The sequence below is a fragment of the Melopsittacus undulatus genome, chromosome 5 (assembly GCF_012275295.1).
Source record: "Melopsittacus undulatus isolate bMelUnd1 chromosome 5, bMelUnd1.mat.Z, whole genome shotgun sequence".
NCBI lineage: Eukaryota > Metazoa > Chordata > Aves > Psittaciformes > Psittaculidae > Melopsittacus > Melopsittacus undulatus.
In genome coordinates this window covers 85,240,800-85,253,103 of record NC_047531.1, presented here as the reverse complement: position 1 = coordinate 85,253,103, position 12,304 = coordinate 85,240,800, and the positions used below count along the sequence as shown (strand labels likewise).

General features: G+C 40.8%; 1 protein-coding gene across 1 annotated transcript in view; it reads left to right on the top strand.

Annotated features, from left to right (window-relative positions):
- The window catches only part of PIK3C2G (phosphatidylinositol-4-phosphate 3-kinase catalytic subunit type 2 gamma), a 185,241-nt gene that overhangs the window by 127,175 nt on the left and 45,762 nt on the right, over positions 1 to 12,304 (top strand). Inside the window, exons 26-27 of the mRNA XM_034063146.1 lie at positions 3,020 to 3,176; positions 7,726 to 7,835. Coding sequence (XP_033919037.1) covers positions 3,020 to 3,176; positions 7,726 to 7,835 — 267 coding nt within the window. The remainder of the gene's footprint in view (positions 1 to 3,019; positions 3,177 to 7,725; positions 7,836 to 12,304) is intronic.

Below are 12,304 nucleotides of genomic sequence, written 5' to 3'. Positions count from 1 at the left end.
CCCAACAATGTTAACACCATATTTCTTCCCATAAAGAAATTTCTGATTGCAGTATCTGTTTTCAGCTCAAGTGGCTTCATGCAGGAGACTTGGACTAGCAGAAAGAGCTGTGTTTTTATAGTGTAATTGCCTCTCTTGATGCAGTTGGACATCAGAAACCAAATATGAATTTTGAACAAAATGCCTAATATGGAACCTTTCCAACAATAGTGTTGACTTGGAATATTTTAGCCCCAAAACATAATGCAGGTGAGAAACAGATTTGGGGTTTGTATATTCTCAAGGTGCTAAAATGCTTTCAAATCAGGATTTAGTTTGGACTTCTGTCCACTGCTAAGTGAAGATGTTAACATTGCTGATTTTGTGTCTCTCTCTCTCTTATTTTCTTCGACAAATTGACTTCCATTACCCTAATTGTATTTAATTTATTTAATACTGAATGTCTATTTTAAATACCACTACTAAACAAAAGATAAGCTAATGAATGAATGAAAGAAGATTCTGAGGAAATCTTGCTCTCTGAAATCAGTAGTAGACACAAGGTTTTAATTCTCTTAGAGGTACAGCATAAAGCTACACAATTACTGTGTAACATACTATAATATAACTGTCACACTATGAACTCACACAGAAAAACATGGAAGGAAAGAACTACTGTTATGGAACTACTATAACTTCATCATTCCTAGTTCTACCTATCTGAAATCATATAACATAACTTGTGTCCACCAGGACCCTCAGGTCCTGCTCTGCAGAACTCCTTTCTAGCAAGTCAGACCTCAGCCTGTGTTGAAACGTGGTATTATTCCTGACTAGATCCTTCTAAACGACAGCACAGCACTCTAGGGTACCAGGCACTTTGCTGAGGAGGCATTCCATCACTTCCAAGTCACTGACAAGCAAGTTGAACAATATTGGACCCAGTATGGACCACTGGGGGACACTCGTTCAGCATGCACTCCCTGAGCTTGCCTGTGAGGATGCCATGAGAGACAAGATGATCAGGGGGCTGGAGCACCTCCCATACAAAGACAAGCTAGACAAGCTGGGGCTGTTCAGCCTGCAGAAGAGAAGCTGCGTGGAGACCTCATAGCAGCCTTCCAGTATCTGAAGGGGGCCTATAGGGATGCTGGAGAGGGACTATTCATTAGGGACTGTAGTGATAGGATAAATGGGTTAAAACTTAACAGGGTAAATTTATGTTAGATCTAAGGAAGAAGTTCTTTACTGTGAGGGTTGCAAGGCACTGGAACAGGTTGCCCAAGAAGTGGTGAATGCTCCATCCCTGGCAGTGTTCAAGGCCAGGTTGGACAGAGCCTTGGGCGACATGGTTTAGTGTGAGGTGTCGCTGCCCATGGCAGGGGGGTTGGAAACTAAATGATCTTAAAGTCCTTTCCATCCCAAACCATTCTGATTTTATGACAGTGTCAAAAGCCTTGCTGACATCCAGGTAAACAGCATCCACCACTTTCCCCTCATCTATCCAGCCAGTTTGGTTAAGCATGGTTTCCCTTTGGTGAATCTATGCTGACTACTTACGATATCTTTTTTGTCTTCCATGGACAATGGCCTCCAAATTGAGCCATTCCATCACCTTTCCAAGGATTGAGGTGAGACTGAGTGGCCTGTAGTTCCCAGGGTCTTCTTCTAGGGCTGATTCCCATGGGATTCTTCCAAAAAGGTCCCTGAAGAGGCCAAAGTTGTCTATCATGATGTCCATGGTTGCAATCTTATTGCTCTGCTTCCTCCTTGAATGGTACTGAACTCCATGATCTCATAGTCACTGTGTCCCAAGCTACCCCCAGCTTTCAAATCAGCAACCGTTCCTTCCTTGTTTCTTAGTCTAAGATCCAGCAGAACCTTTCCCCATTGGCTCATTGGTTTCAAAGTTAGTTTCAGTGTGAATCAGAAGTGTTTCCAAACATAAGGATGTGAAGGCCACCTGAACATTTCTTGTAACTAAGACTTCCAGCTGCAGCCTTGAATCTCACAGCAACTTGACTTTCTTTCTGTACTATGAGGCAGGCGTTTTTATGGGAAAATGAGGAAAACTCCTAGGAAAACTTCTCTGTCTCATTTCTGAATGAATCAGTAAACAGTAGGTTCAGACTCAGCCCCTGTTTGAGGTGTTAGCAAGAAAGAGAGGTCTCCAAATTTGTTTCTATATTCAGGCTTCCTAAGAATATTTTGTTTATTCAAGTTAATTTAGAATTAAGGGTTAACATGCAGTGTATATTTCCTTGGAATATAGCCCTCTAATCTGTTTACATGCCTCTGTATGCACAGTTGTGATGAGTAAATCACTGCAGTAGTTTTGTCTGGGAGGATGCAATATATCAGGCCTTTCTGAAGCTATCAAATGATAGGATTGTTAGCAATAGCATACCATAACCACAAACTGTATTAGTGATAAGGAAAAAAGCAAGACATTCTGTCAGATTCTGCACCTCATTTACTGTAGAATGAACACAGTAACTGCACAAAAAACAAGACAATGTATTTTAGGTTTATTCTGTTAAAACTTGGGTCAGAAATATCCCTTCAGTGCGTATAATGATAGCATCATATGTTGTATCATTTTCTGTCTGGACTGTGGAGTTGTAGGATTGTTCTTAAATTCACTTCTTGCCTGGTAGGGAGTTGATATTTATATCACATCCTCTTGTTGAGAACTTGTTTCTAGATTTACTTTCAGCCTGAAGTCGAGAAATTAACACAAAGAGAGTTTTAAAAGAAAGGCAAAGAAGAGCCAGAAGAAAACATGTCAGCTCCAAACTTGTTCAGTTGTGGTGTTTCTCACTAGGAAGCTTTGCTGTGAAACCTGTCTCTGCCCCAATTAGTCAGTGGCATGAGGCACAGAGGCACAGCAATAGAGCTGTCCACACTGAGGAGGAGAGAGATGAAATAATGAGGAAGGTAATACTGGGAAAGGAAATGTGAAGAATGAGCTACAAACATTAACTCTCTTGCATGATTAGCTATTTTGGGTGAATTTTCTCGTAATTGTTCTCTTTTCCAGGGACCGAGCTCCCTTCATCTTCACATCAGAGATGGAGTATTTCATCACAGAAGGTGGGAAAAACCCACAGCGTTTTCAGGAGTTTGTGGAGCTTTGTTGTCGAGCTTATAATATAGTCAGGAAACACAGCCAGTTACTCTTGAACCTGCTGGAGATGGTAAGAAGTTTGAGGATGAAACCAAAAATCAATTTCCCCCCTTGTTCTCTTCCCTTTTACCACTTCTCTGCTGCCTCCAGTAACACTGTGATTTAAAGAGGTTATCAGCTGCACTGCTGGAAATGTTAGTGCTGATACTTGTGCAAAGAAACTATCCAATTTCAGTACTAATTTCAGAGAAAAGAAAAGCTGCTTGGGAGGTTTTTCCCATTTATTAATGCCCACTTCTTATGAAGCAGTAGAAAACTGCAAAAGAAGCTGGATACAGGTTTCATATTCAGGAATTTCACTCAGCCCTTTTTCTAGGTCTTCAAGAAACCATTTACCAATCCTGTTCATGGTTACAGCAAGACAAAGTAAACTAAGTATGTCGCAGAGTGGGTGATACGACAGTACCTAGCAGCATTGCAGCTAACAATGACGCCATTAGAATGGTTTTTCTGTACATTTCCACAGTCCCTTCTTAGGATGGCAAACACAGGAAAGAAAGATCACTGCCTGTATTGACAAAGGCTTAAAAATCCTTTTGTATAGGGTTTTCAGATCTCTAGAAGGTTTTATCTCTTGAGTATTCATAGAATCATAGAACAGTTAGGGTTGGAAAGGACCTTATGATCATCTAGTTCCAACCCCCCTGCCATGGGCAGGGACACCTCACACTAAACCATATCACCCAAGGCTTCATCCAACCTGGCCTTGAACACTGCCAGGGATATATTCACATGATGTGGCAGATTCCATAACTGCTTTATGCCTCTATTAATTTGTTTGTTCATGGGTAGAATGAGAATATTAAATTAGCTAATATTTGCTAAGTTGCTTGGCTAAGATCCTAATCCAAAACTTATGTCCAGGGCCCCATGCAAAGCCTAGGTGACTAGCCTATGCATGAAAAAGTCAACACAACCTTGCAAACAGAATCCTTGCTGAGGCTGTGATACAGCCAAGAAGTTGCTCTGTAAATACTACTTTTTAATTTCCAACTTCTGCAGTGGGGAGAATTTGCTCATCTTCTTTTTTCTGTCATGTCCATGGATTCTCATACAATGAAACAGTGAGTGATTTCCCAATATGAGGCAGGAAAGATTGCCCCAGATCTCTTAACCCTGCTTCTAAGTAATCACAAAAGATGCAGCAAAACTGCATTCCCATCCTAGAGCATAGTTTTGCACTGAAAGCAGTGCAGAGTGCAGTTGTATGAGGTACTGTCAAAGTTAAATAGCCTCTGGAATACTCACCAGAGTAGGGGAGCACCCCACTTCCTCATCTACAGCAGTAATCCCTGCATTTCTGAAGAGGCTGCCTAAAACTGCAAGCTGCAAATATAGCTACATCTTCTGCCCACCTTGTCCCCAGCACAATCTCTTTTTGCAAGCAGCACAGATAATGATGTTAGATTACCCTGGGATAATAGAGAGAGATTGTTAGGAAAATGTTCCCAGCAGGAGCACTGAAATAACTAACTATCACTGCCTGGCTATAACTCAGGTTTGTCTATATTCAGGACATGCTGCATCTTCCTCTGTTTCTGCTGATCTTTAAGTAGAGATAATAGTGCTGAGCTAAAACTCATACAGATGGGTTTTAGTATTTGTCAATAAGCTGCAGTTCGGTCAATTGTATTGCATTTCATAATTGAAAACTGGCAGTGTACTCACACCCCATCGATGAGCACTTCATATGAAGGGAAATTAAACAAACAAGAGTAGTTTGCCTTAGTTTTGGGAAGGATGATTCTGGCTCTGCACTTGAAATGGGGTGTTGGTCAGAAAGCAGAAGTATCAAAGTGTTTTAGTTCAATGTCTCATTTCTAGGAAAGTAAATAGAGTGAAAACATTGCACTTTAAATTTATATCCACACAGAATATCAGATATCATCATGAAGGGGCAAGATAAACTAACCACTGTTCATTTGTAATAATGACAGCCTAAGGTTTCCTCTTCCTGTTTACATCTTCCCCCTCCCACATTCTGTTCTCTGAGATGCTGTTTATAAAACATGATTAAAAAACCTAAGCAATAAGGCTATTTCCAAAACTCAGTAGTAAACTGCACCCTGGATGGTTGGTAGATGTTAGTGCCTTCTAGCAAAATATGATCATGAACAGTTTGGGGGTTAATGCTTTTCCTTGGTGGTGAGCAGCATGTTGTTAGAGCTGCACTGACATTTGCTGCTGGGAATAAGAAATAATCCATGAAGTTTTCATCACTCTTGAAAGCAGAAACATCTGTGGTAGACCCAGAGTCTCCTGCCAGAGTTCAGCTACATATAAACACCTGTAGTTCATCAGCTTTGCTCTCTTTAAAGATTTGATGTGAACTGTTATAAAGAGGGTGATTGGAGGACACAAACACATTTTAACTAATTTAAAGAAATGCAGAATCCATTATTGTTACGGGTAGAGAACTATTAAAAGGGGCTTAGAGGTGACACTAGACAGCAAGTACTTGATCCGCTTGCCTCTGTTGTGACAAGAAATAGGTTCACCTAATAGTATAGAACAGGACAGAGTACCTAGACAGAGCACAACTAAGAGTCAAGAATCCCATGTCCCCTGTGAAAAGACATACAAGTCTTTTCACCCTTCTAAATTCAGAAATACCATTAGGGAAAAGAGGATCTGGAAACACACATTTTGGAGGTCTAACACATGGAAAGTACATGCCACTGCTGTTAATTTTTCATGGGATGATGGGTGTCACACACCATCCCTGAATCCAGGCCCAAGGAGGGTGTAGGCAGCTTCACTCAGTGAGTCAGAAAGTCTGGGATAACCAAGTGTGGTAGGTCAAGACATGTGTGGCCAAATGAAGGGAGCAATGCAAGCACTTAAATTTAGACATCTAGTGACATTTGAATTGCCTTAGGAGACCTGTAGTTGTTTTCAGAACAGTTGTTCCGTGTCTTCTCTAATTATCATCTAGTATCACTAGCCACAGTGTTCAGAAACCTCCTCCATCAGGGGACTGGAAACATGAACCATATGCTATATGAAATAAAAGGGATGAAGCAGTACAATAAGCCTCTAGCCCCTTGGAGACAGCAAAGCACTGTGTAAGTGTTGCCCAGCCAAAGACTCCTAGTTCTTTGCTCCAGCAAATGGTTTTCTACCTTCTACAGTGCAGAGAACCTAAAACCCATACCATACCTTGTTTTTCAGTTTCACTACAGATCATTTAGATCGTGTTCATACCTGGTATTGTTCTCTTTCCTAATGTAAGGCAAGAAGCTTAATTTGCCTGTGCAACATGGGTTGAGGGTATTTAGATAGATGGCATTCTTAAGTGCTGAATGCTATTATCCTTGCTCTCACCTCTCTTAAATCCACCCCGTTTAGCTTCCTGCCTCTGCTCTTGCCAGCCAGACCTCTGTGGGACAGCAATCTATCCAGTGGTAATACAGATTTGGAATGATATGAGGCAGGATTTTTTCTCATAATGCCAGGAAGAAAATATACGAAATATTGAAACTTGACTTAAAAATATTGAGCAGGTTTGAAGGCATAAATAAAATATGCCACCCGCTCCCTGCATCTCTTTTCCCCTCACTCTATTTATCTCTCAACCAAACCTTAAAATAAAAGCAGTGCTTTCTTCTTTCTTTGCTGTTACTTGCCAAACTCGGTGGGTCTTTCTGTCTGAGCTAGTCATAAATATCAACGGAGAATGCACAGCAGTGACTGCAAATTCAGATAGATTTCCTTCTGAGGAATGTGGAGTGATTTCTTCTCCATTACACACAAAGCATCACTCTCATCTTCCTCTGATTGTTGGGAAAAATCAGTCGGTTTTGAAGTAAGTAAAGATTATTTCTGTTGCTGACATTCTAAAATGCCTGGAGAGAGCTGTATGGGCAATTGGATGCACTCAGTTGTCTACCCTGCTTGTGTTGCACTTGTTCCCTACTTTGCAAGGGGAATATTTGCATTACTTGTCTTTTAAACCTAACTTGACCAACTAACTAGACTAGCACCATCCGTCACTGATGGAGAATGATACCCTTCCCAGAGGTCAGTTCTCAGTGCTCACATTAAGTCTCCTGCTAAGGATCAACATCTCAGAGATCTTTTCTCCTCCACTGACTGTAAAGGGAGTGAATATATGATCCCTGTGCAGGAGAAGTCCAGAGCAGTGATGGTGGAATCAGTAATTACAAATGAGAGGGTGATGTTGCACTAAATTGGATTAGGAGTATGGTAACACTGTGAGCATAACAGAAATGTGGTTACTATTGTTCAGGTTGCTGAATTTAGTTGCCTTCCCTTTATCACCATTACAAGGCTATGAAGGAAGCTTAGAAATGCACACATTGAGATTATGAAATCCAAAGAGAAAATAAATAGCTAAAACGGTTTGATTTTAACCCATGCCTCAGTACTGGTACCTCGGTGTGAAGGTTTATAATGCAATATATTCACCTTAGTATTGAAGGCATTGCTTTTGCAACAGAACTACTTTGCAAGACAGCAAAACTGTGTTTTACAAGAAGACCTTTCATTTAAATTTCTTGTCAGTAGAATGGTGGCTAATGATACTTCTTTCCTTTAAGATGCTGCATGCAGGGCTGCCCGAGTTAAACAGCATTCAGGATCTGAAGTATGTGTATGATAACCTCCGTCCTCATGACTCAGACCTCCAGGCAACAAGTTACTTTACCAGGTAAAACCAGAAACCTTATGTCCTTCAGGCATGAAGCAAAGCTGTCAAAAGCCAAAACAAAATGAAACCAATCAAACAAAAAAACCCACATCAGTTTTCCTGTTATGTTCAAAGGTCCCAATCAGTGAAATTACACAAAAGGATAATTGTTCTTCACATGTTTGCTTTTGAAAAGTCCATTTCTTATGCACATTATAACCAATCTCTTCAAATTTCTGGAAGAAGCAGTTGTGCCTTTGAGGTGCATTTGTAACAAGTCACTTATGTAGCACCTAAAGATTTCTTTGGCTTTTATGTTAGAAGCACCCTGACTTATATCTTGTCAGTTTTCCCCTCTGCTTTTAAGGCAGCACCTACATGGAACAGGATTTGGACTGTATAAGAGGTTTCAATTTGCTAGTGGTCTGAGTGAAGACCTAGAATTCCTGCCTGTTAGTCACTTTTCTGTTCTTTTGACCTGTGTTGCCTCAGGCAAGTTACTTTCCCTGTTAGCCATAGTTTATCATCTGCAGAATGGTACTGATTCTTCCTTTTAAGCACTAAACAGACCTTGTGTATGCTCAAAGCTTGATTTGTGTGGGATAATGAAACTTTTCACTGGTTTGTGATAATAACTGCAGATTATTGATGAGGAGCTGCAGATGATGTGTATAAAACCAGTTTCAGGACAGGCCTATGCATTGCATATAATTTCAACTGTTGATGTGATTATGCTCCAGATGGAGCCAGTGGAGACTGTCTGGACTTGGAAACTCACTTTTCCATTCTAAACACAGTACAATTAAAATAAAACCTCCTTATCAGAGCCTGTCCTGTGCAGCACCATCATTTCCCAAGGACAGTGTATGAATTCATGCATCCTGGACACACAGGCAAAGCAAGTCAGGCTCTTCCGACCTTCATTTCTGGTGCAAGTGCAGGGCACATACCCAGTTCACAGCACTGGACTTTGACTGAAGGGCTCCTTTCAAATTCAGAGCCCTAAAGGAGCCTGCTATAAGGCAGCACTGTTCTTTGTACATGCAAACTGCCCTGAGGCAAGAGCAATCCCCCTACACTTCAGTGCAGCCAGAGGGCACATTGCAATGAATAAATGAGATGAAAGCTTGAACAGCAGCTGAGCTGTTGAAAGCTTGAACTGGCAGCTGAGCCAGTCTACTTATTATTACAGAGGCCTATATGAAGATTTTGGGTGATTTGAATTGTTATTTGCATGTTTCCTTTTTGTGTATCAGAATCAGAAGCTAAGGCAGCAAGTTCAGAACAGAGTTTAAGGAAGGCTCTTTGAAGACAAAGAGGGATTTCTCAAACAAAACTGTTGTTCAATTACTTCACACACAGCAGAGCAGGAAGTTCCTTCTCTTTTAACACTTGTTTTTTCATATGCTTTCACTCTTGCCCCTTAGCAAGATTGTTTTACTTTAAAATGTAATTACAGCTTCACATTTACTGTCAACTCCTACCTTATCCTTTCCTTTAAAACTTTACATATTCCCAAATGACAGACTTATATTTCCACTTCAAATAGGAAACATGCAGTTTCTAATGAAACTGTAAAAGTCTTGATTCTGTCAAACAGTTTAGACAGTTGTATCTGTCTCTCGTGGGTAAAAAACCCAATTCATTTAATTAGTGAAAAAAGACTAGGATATACATAACAGACAGGGAAATGTGAGTCTTGAGAGTGAAAATTGCATTAGTGTCATGCAAAGCTCAGAGCTAGTGCCCAGTGCTATTCTGGAGGTGGAAAGGATCGGTCTGTATTACAGTTGGGTAGGATTAGGGTTATAGATAGGGTTAATATCACTGCAGTCTTGCTTAACTGGAAGACTAATGATGGAGGCTGGGTTCAGGACAGAGCTCTATCTCCATGATCTTTCTGCTAGCTGGGCAAGGTGGTTGTGGTGTTTTGAGGGTTAGGGTGGAGGAAGTGAGAGACATGAGAATTCGGAGTGGGAATTTGCCTGCAGTCTTAGCCGAAGCTTGTGGAATAACACCTGGAATTAAGGAGATGTTGCTCAGTGCTGTTTTGGAGGCAGGAACAGTCGATGTGCCTTGTTGCCTGGTAGAGGTTCATATTAAGGTTAGGAAATCCTGTTCAGCCCAGATTGACTATAGGTAGAACTCAGAGGCCAGTATGTCCTTCTTCCCATTAGATATCTTGCTAGGGCTGAAGGTCTTCAGAGTGGAAATGCCATTCAAGTCCTGCTTACTGACATAGCTAGTATTATAGTGCAGATCTGTACAGTGCTGTGGGCTCTGTTGTTATTTGAAACTGTATTTTCTGCTAAAATTATTTTTGTGAGCTCCAGAGCTATTGTTCCAATTTCCTTTAAAAGGCTGAAATGTAGATTTGTTGTTGTCCACTGAGATTATTACATCACATAGAAAAGTCAGATATTGCTAAAGTTCATATTTTATTCTTTAATAGTCATACTGTATGTTTGTATTAGATTAGACTTTTTGTAAGAGCAAGTAGTGATAGGACAAGGGGGAATGGCTTTAAACTGAGCGTAGATTTAGGTTAGATATTAGAAAGTTCTTTACTGTGAGGGTGCTGAGACACTGGCACAGGTTGCGCAGAGAAGCTCTGGCTGCCCCATCTCTGGCAGTGTTCAAGGCCAGGTTGAACGGGGCTCCAAGCAACCAGGTCTAGAGGAATGTGTCCCTGCCCATGGCAGCAGGTTGGAACTAAGTGGTCTTTAAGTTCTTCTCCAACCCAAACCATTCTTTGATTCTATGATAAAGACTTTGGGAAGGCCTGAGAGCAGGATCCATGCAAAACTTATGCCTCTGTAAAAGCATTTTCTGACCTGCACCCAGAAATGTCGATATTTTTGTGAGCTTTACCTATATCATCTTTATTCCCATCCTTTAGAGAAAAAAAATCCATATCTCCTTGTTATACAAGATGTCAGGGTGAGAAAAAATCCAGTTACACACTTCTCATGATCACTCAGTAGCTTGGTCACTCTGTAGCTTATTCCTGTTTCTACTTTTCAAGCTGTCCTTAGAAAGCCAAGGAGACTGAAACTTCTGGTTCTTAGCATAACTTCCAGTAGCTCCCAAATCCTTTGCAATTTGTAGCTCCTTTTTCTCCATAACTCCAAAACCACTTTATTGTTTTTAAAATGTTCTGGACAAGGCGTGTGGCCATTGGAATGTTAAACATTGCCAACAGAAAGTTATTTCTTGTCCTAAGCACAAGGTAGTTATTGTAATCTTTCAGATTCAATCATGCACTATATCTGCTATAAACCCCAATCTTCTGCTAGTGGAAATATAAGAACAGTATTTCTCTGTGTTTCTGTAGGAATAGGTTGCCTTTAGCAGTTGTCTGAGTTTGGTTTGAGCAATAATACTGACATTGCTTCTACTGTTGTTTAAAAGTAACATGAAATGATGAACAATGTCACAAATATTCCTAGCAAAACAACGTTAATTTGTTCTTTGCCGTCACCTTTTCAGCCAACAGAATAATGCTAATGGAGTTGGAATTGTAACGTACTGGCCCCTTTCAGGGTTGTAGAGTGTTCTGTGTTTTACCAAATTCCTTTACTCTCATTCTTGATTTAAGGCATGTTCAACAATCTGTGGTCGCATTTGTGTACTGTGTTCTGCTCACATAGGGTCAGTTCACTGTTACGAGCTGACAAGCAGCAGTGTTAAGCCTCACAGCTTACAGCCTTCTGGAAGGTCGTACCCTCAGATCGTAGATAAACAATGCACCAATTGAGAGTTAAACAAGAGTTTCTGTGTTTGCTTGTCAGTTCTGTGCACCTAGTGCCAAATGAAACATTGCTGTCTCTCCAGCATCTGCCCTGAACTCAGTTTGATCCTTGGAACTCAGTTTGATCCTTTCCCCTCCCTTCTTTCCTCTTCCCCTGACAACAGTTTCACCACAAACTGGAAACCCATCTTACCTCTGGGTGTAACTGTTCTCTTTGTTTTCTGCAGATGTCTTCAAATGTCAGCATGGTGTGTCATGCTGGATGACATTTTGAATGTGCCTGTAAAAAGGGATGTATGTTTAGAATTATTTTAAGGGATTAAAGTTAGTCTAATGCAATGCATAGAGCTGATTTCAGTTGATTGCAGTATGCATTCTAACCCACTCATAGAAACCTATGAATAAGAGATACACAGTTGATCTGACAATTACTAGAGAAGCACCATTACATATTAGGAGGTGTCCCTGCTCATGGCAGGAGGGTGGCAATTAGATGATCTTAAGGTCCTTCCCAACCCTAACCATTCTATGATTCTATGGTCTTCAGGAGCCTGATTGAGGGGAGTGCTCTGAGTCAGCTGATGCTTTTACCTATTTATTAATGAACTATTTGGTAGGTACCTGCCATTGCCCAGGTCAGGCATATCCACAGTGCAAATCACAAATGCCTGCAGTTGCAAAACTGGACAATTCACAGTAACTCCTTTCAAAACATGATGCTACTCTCAAACTGATCAGC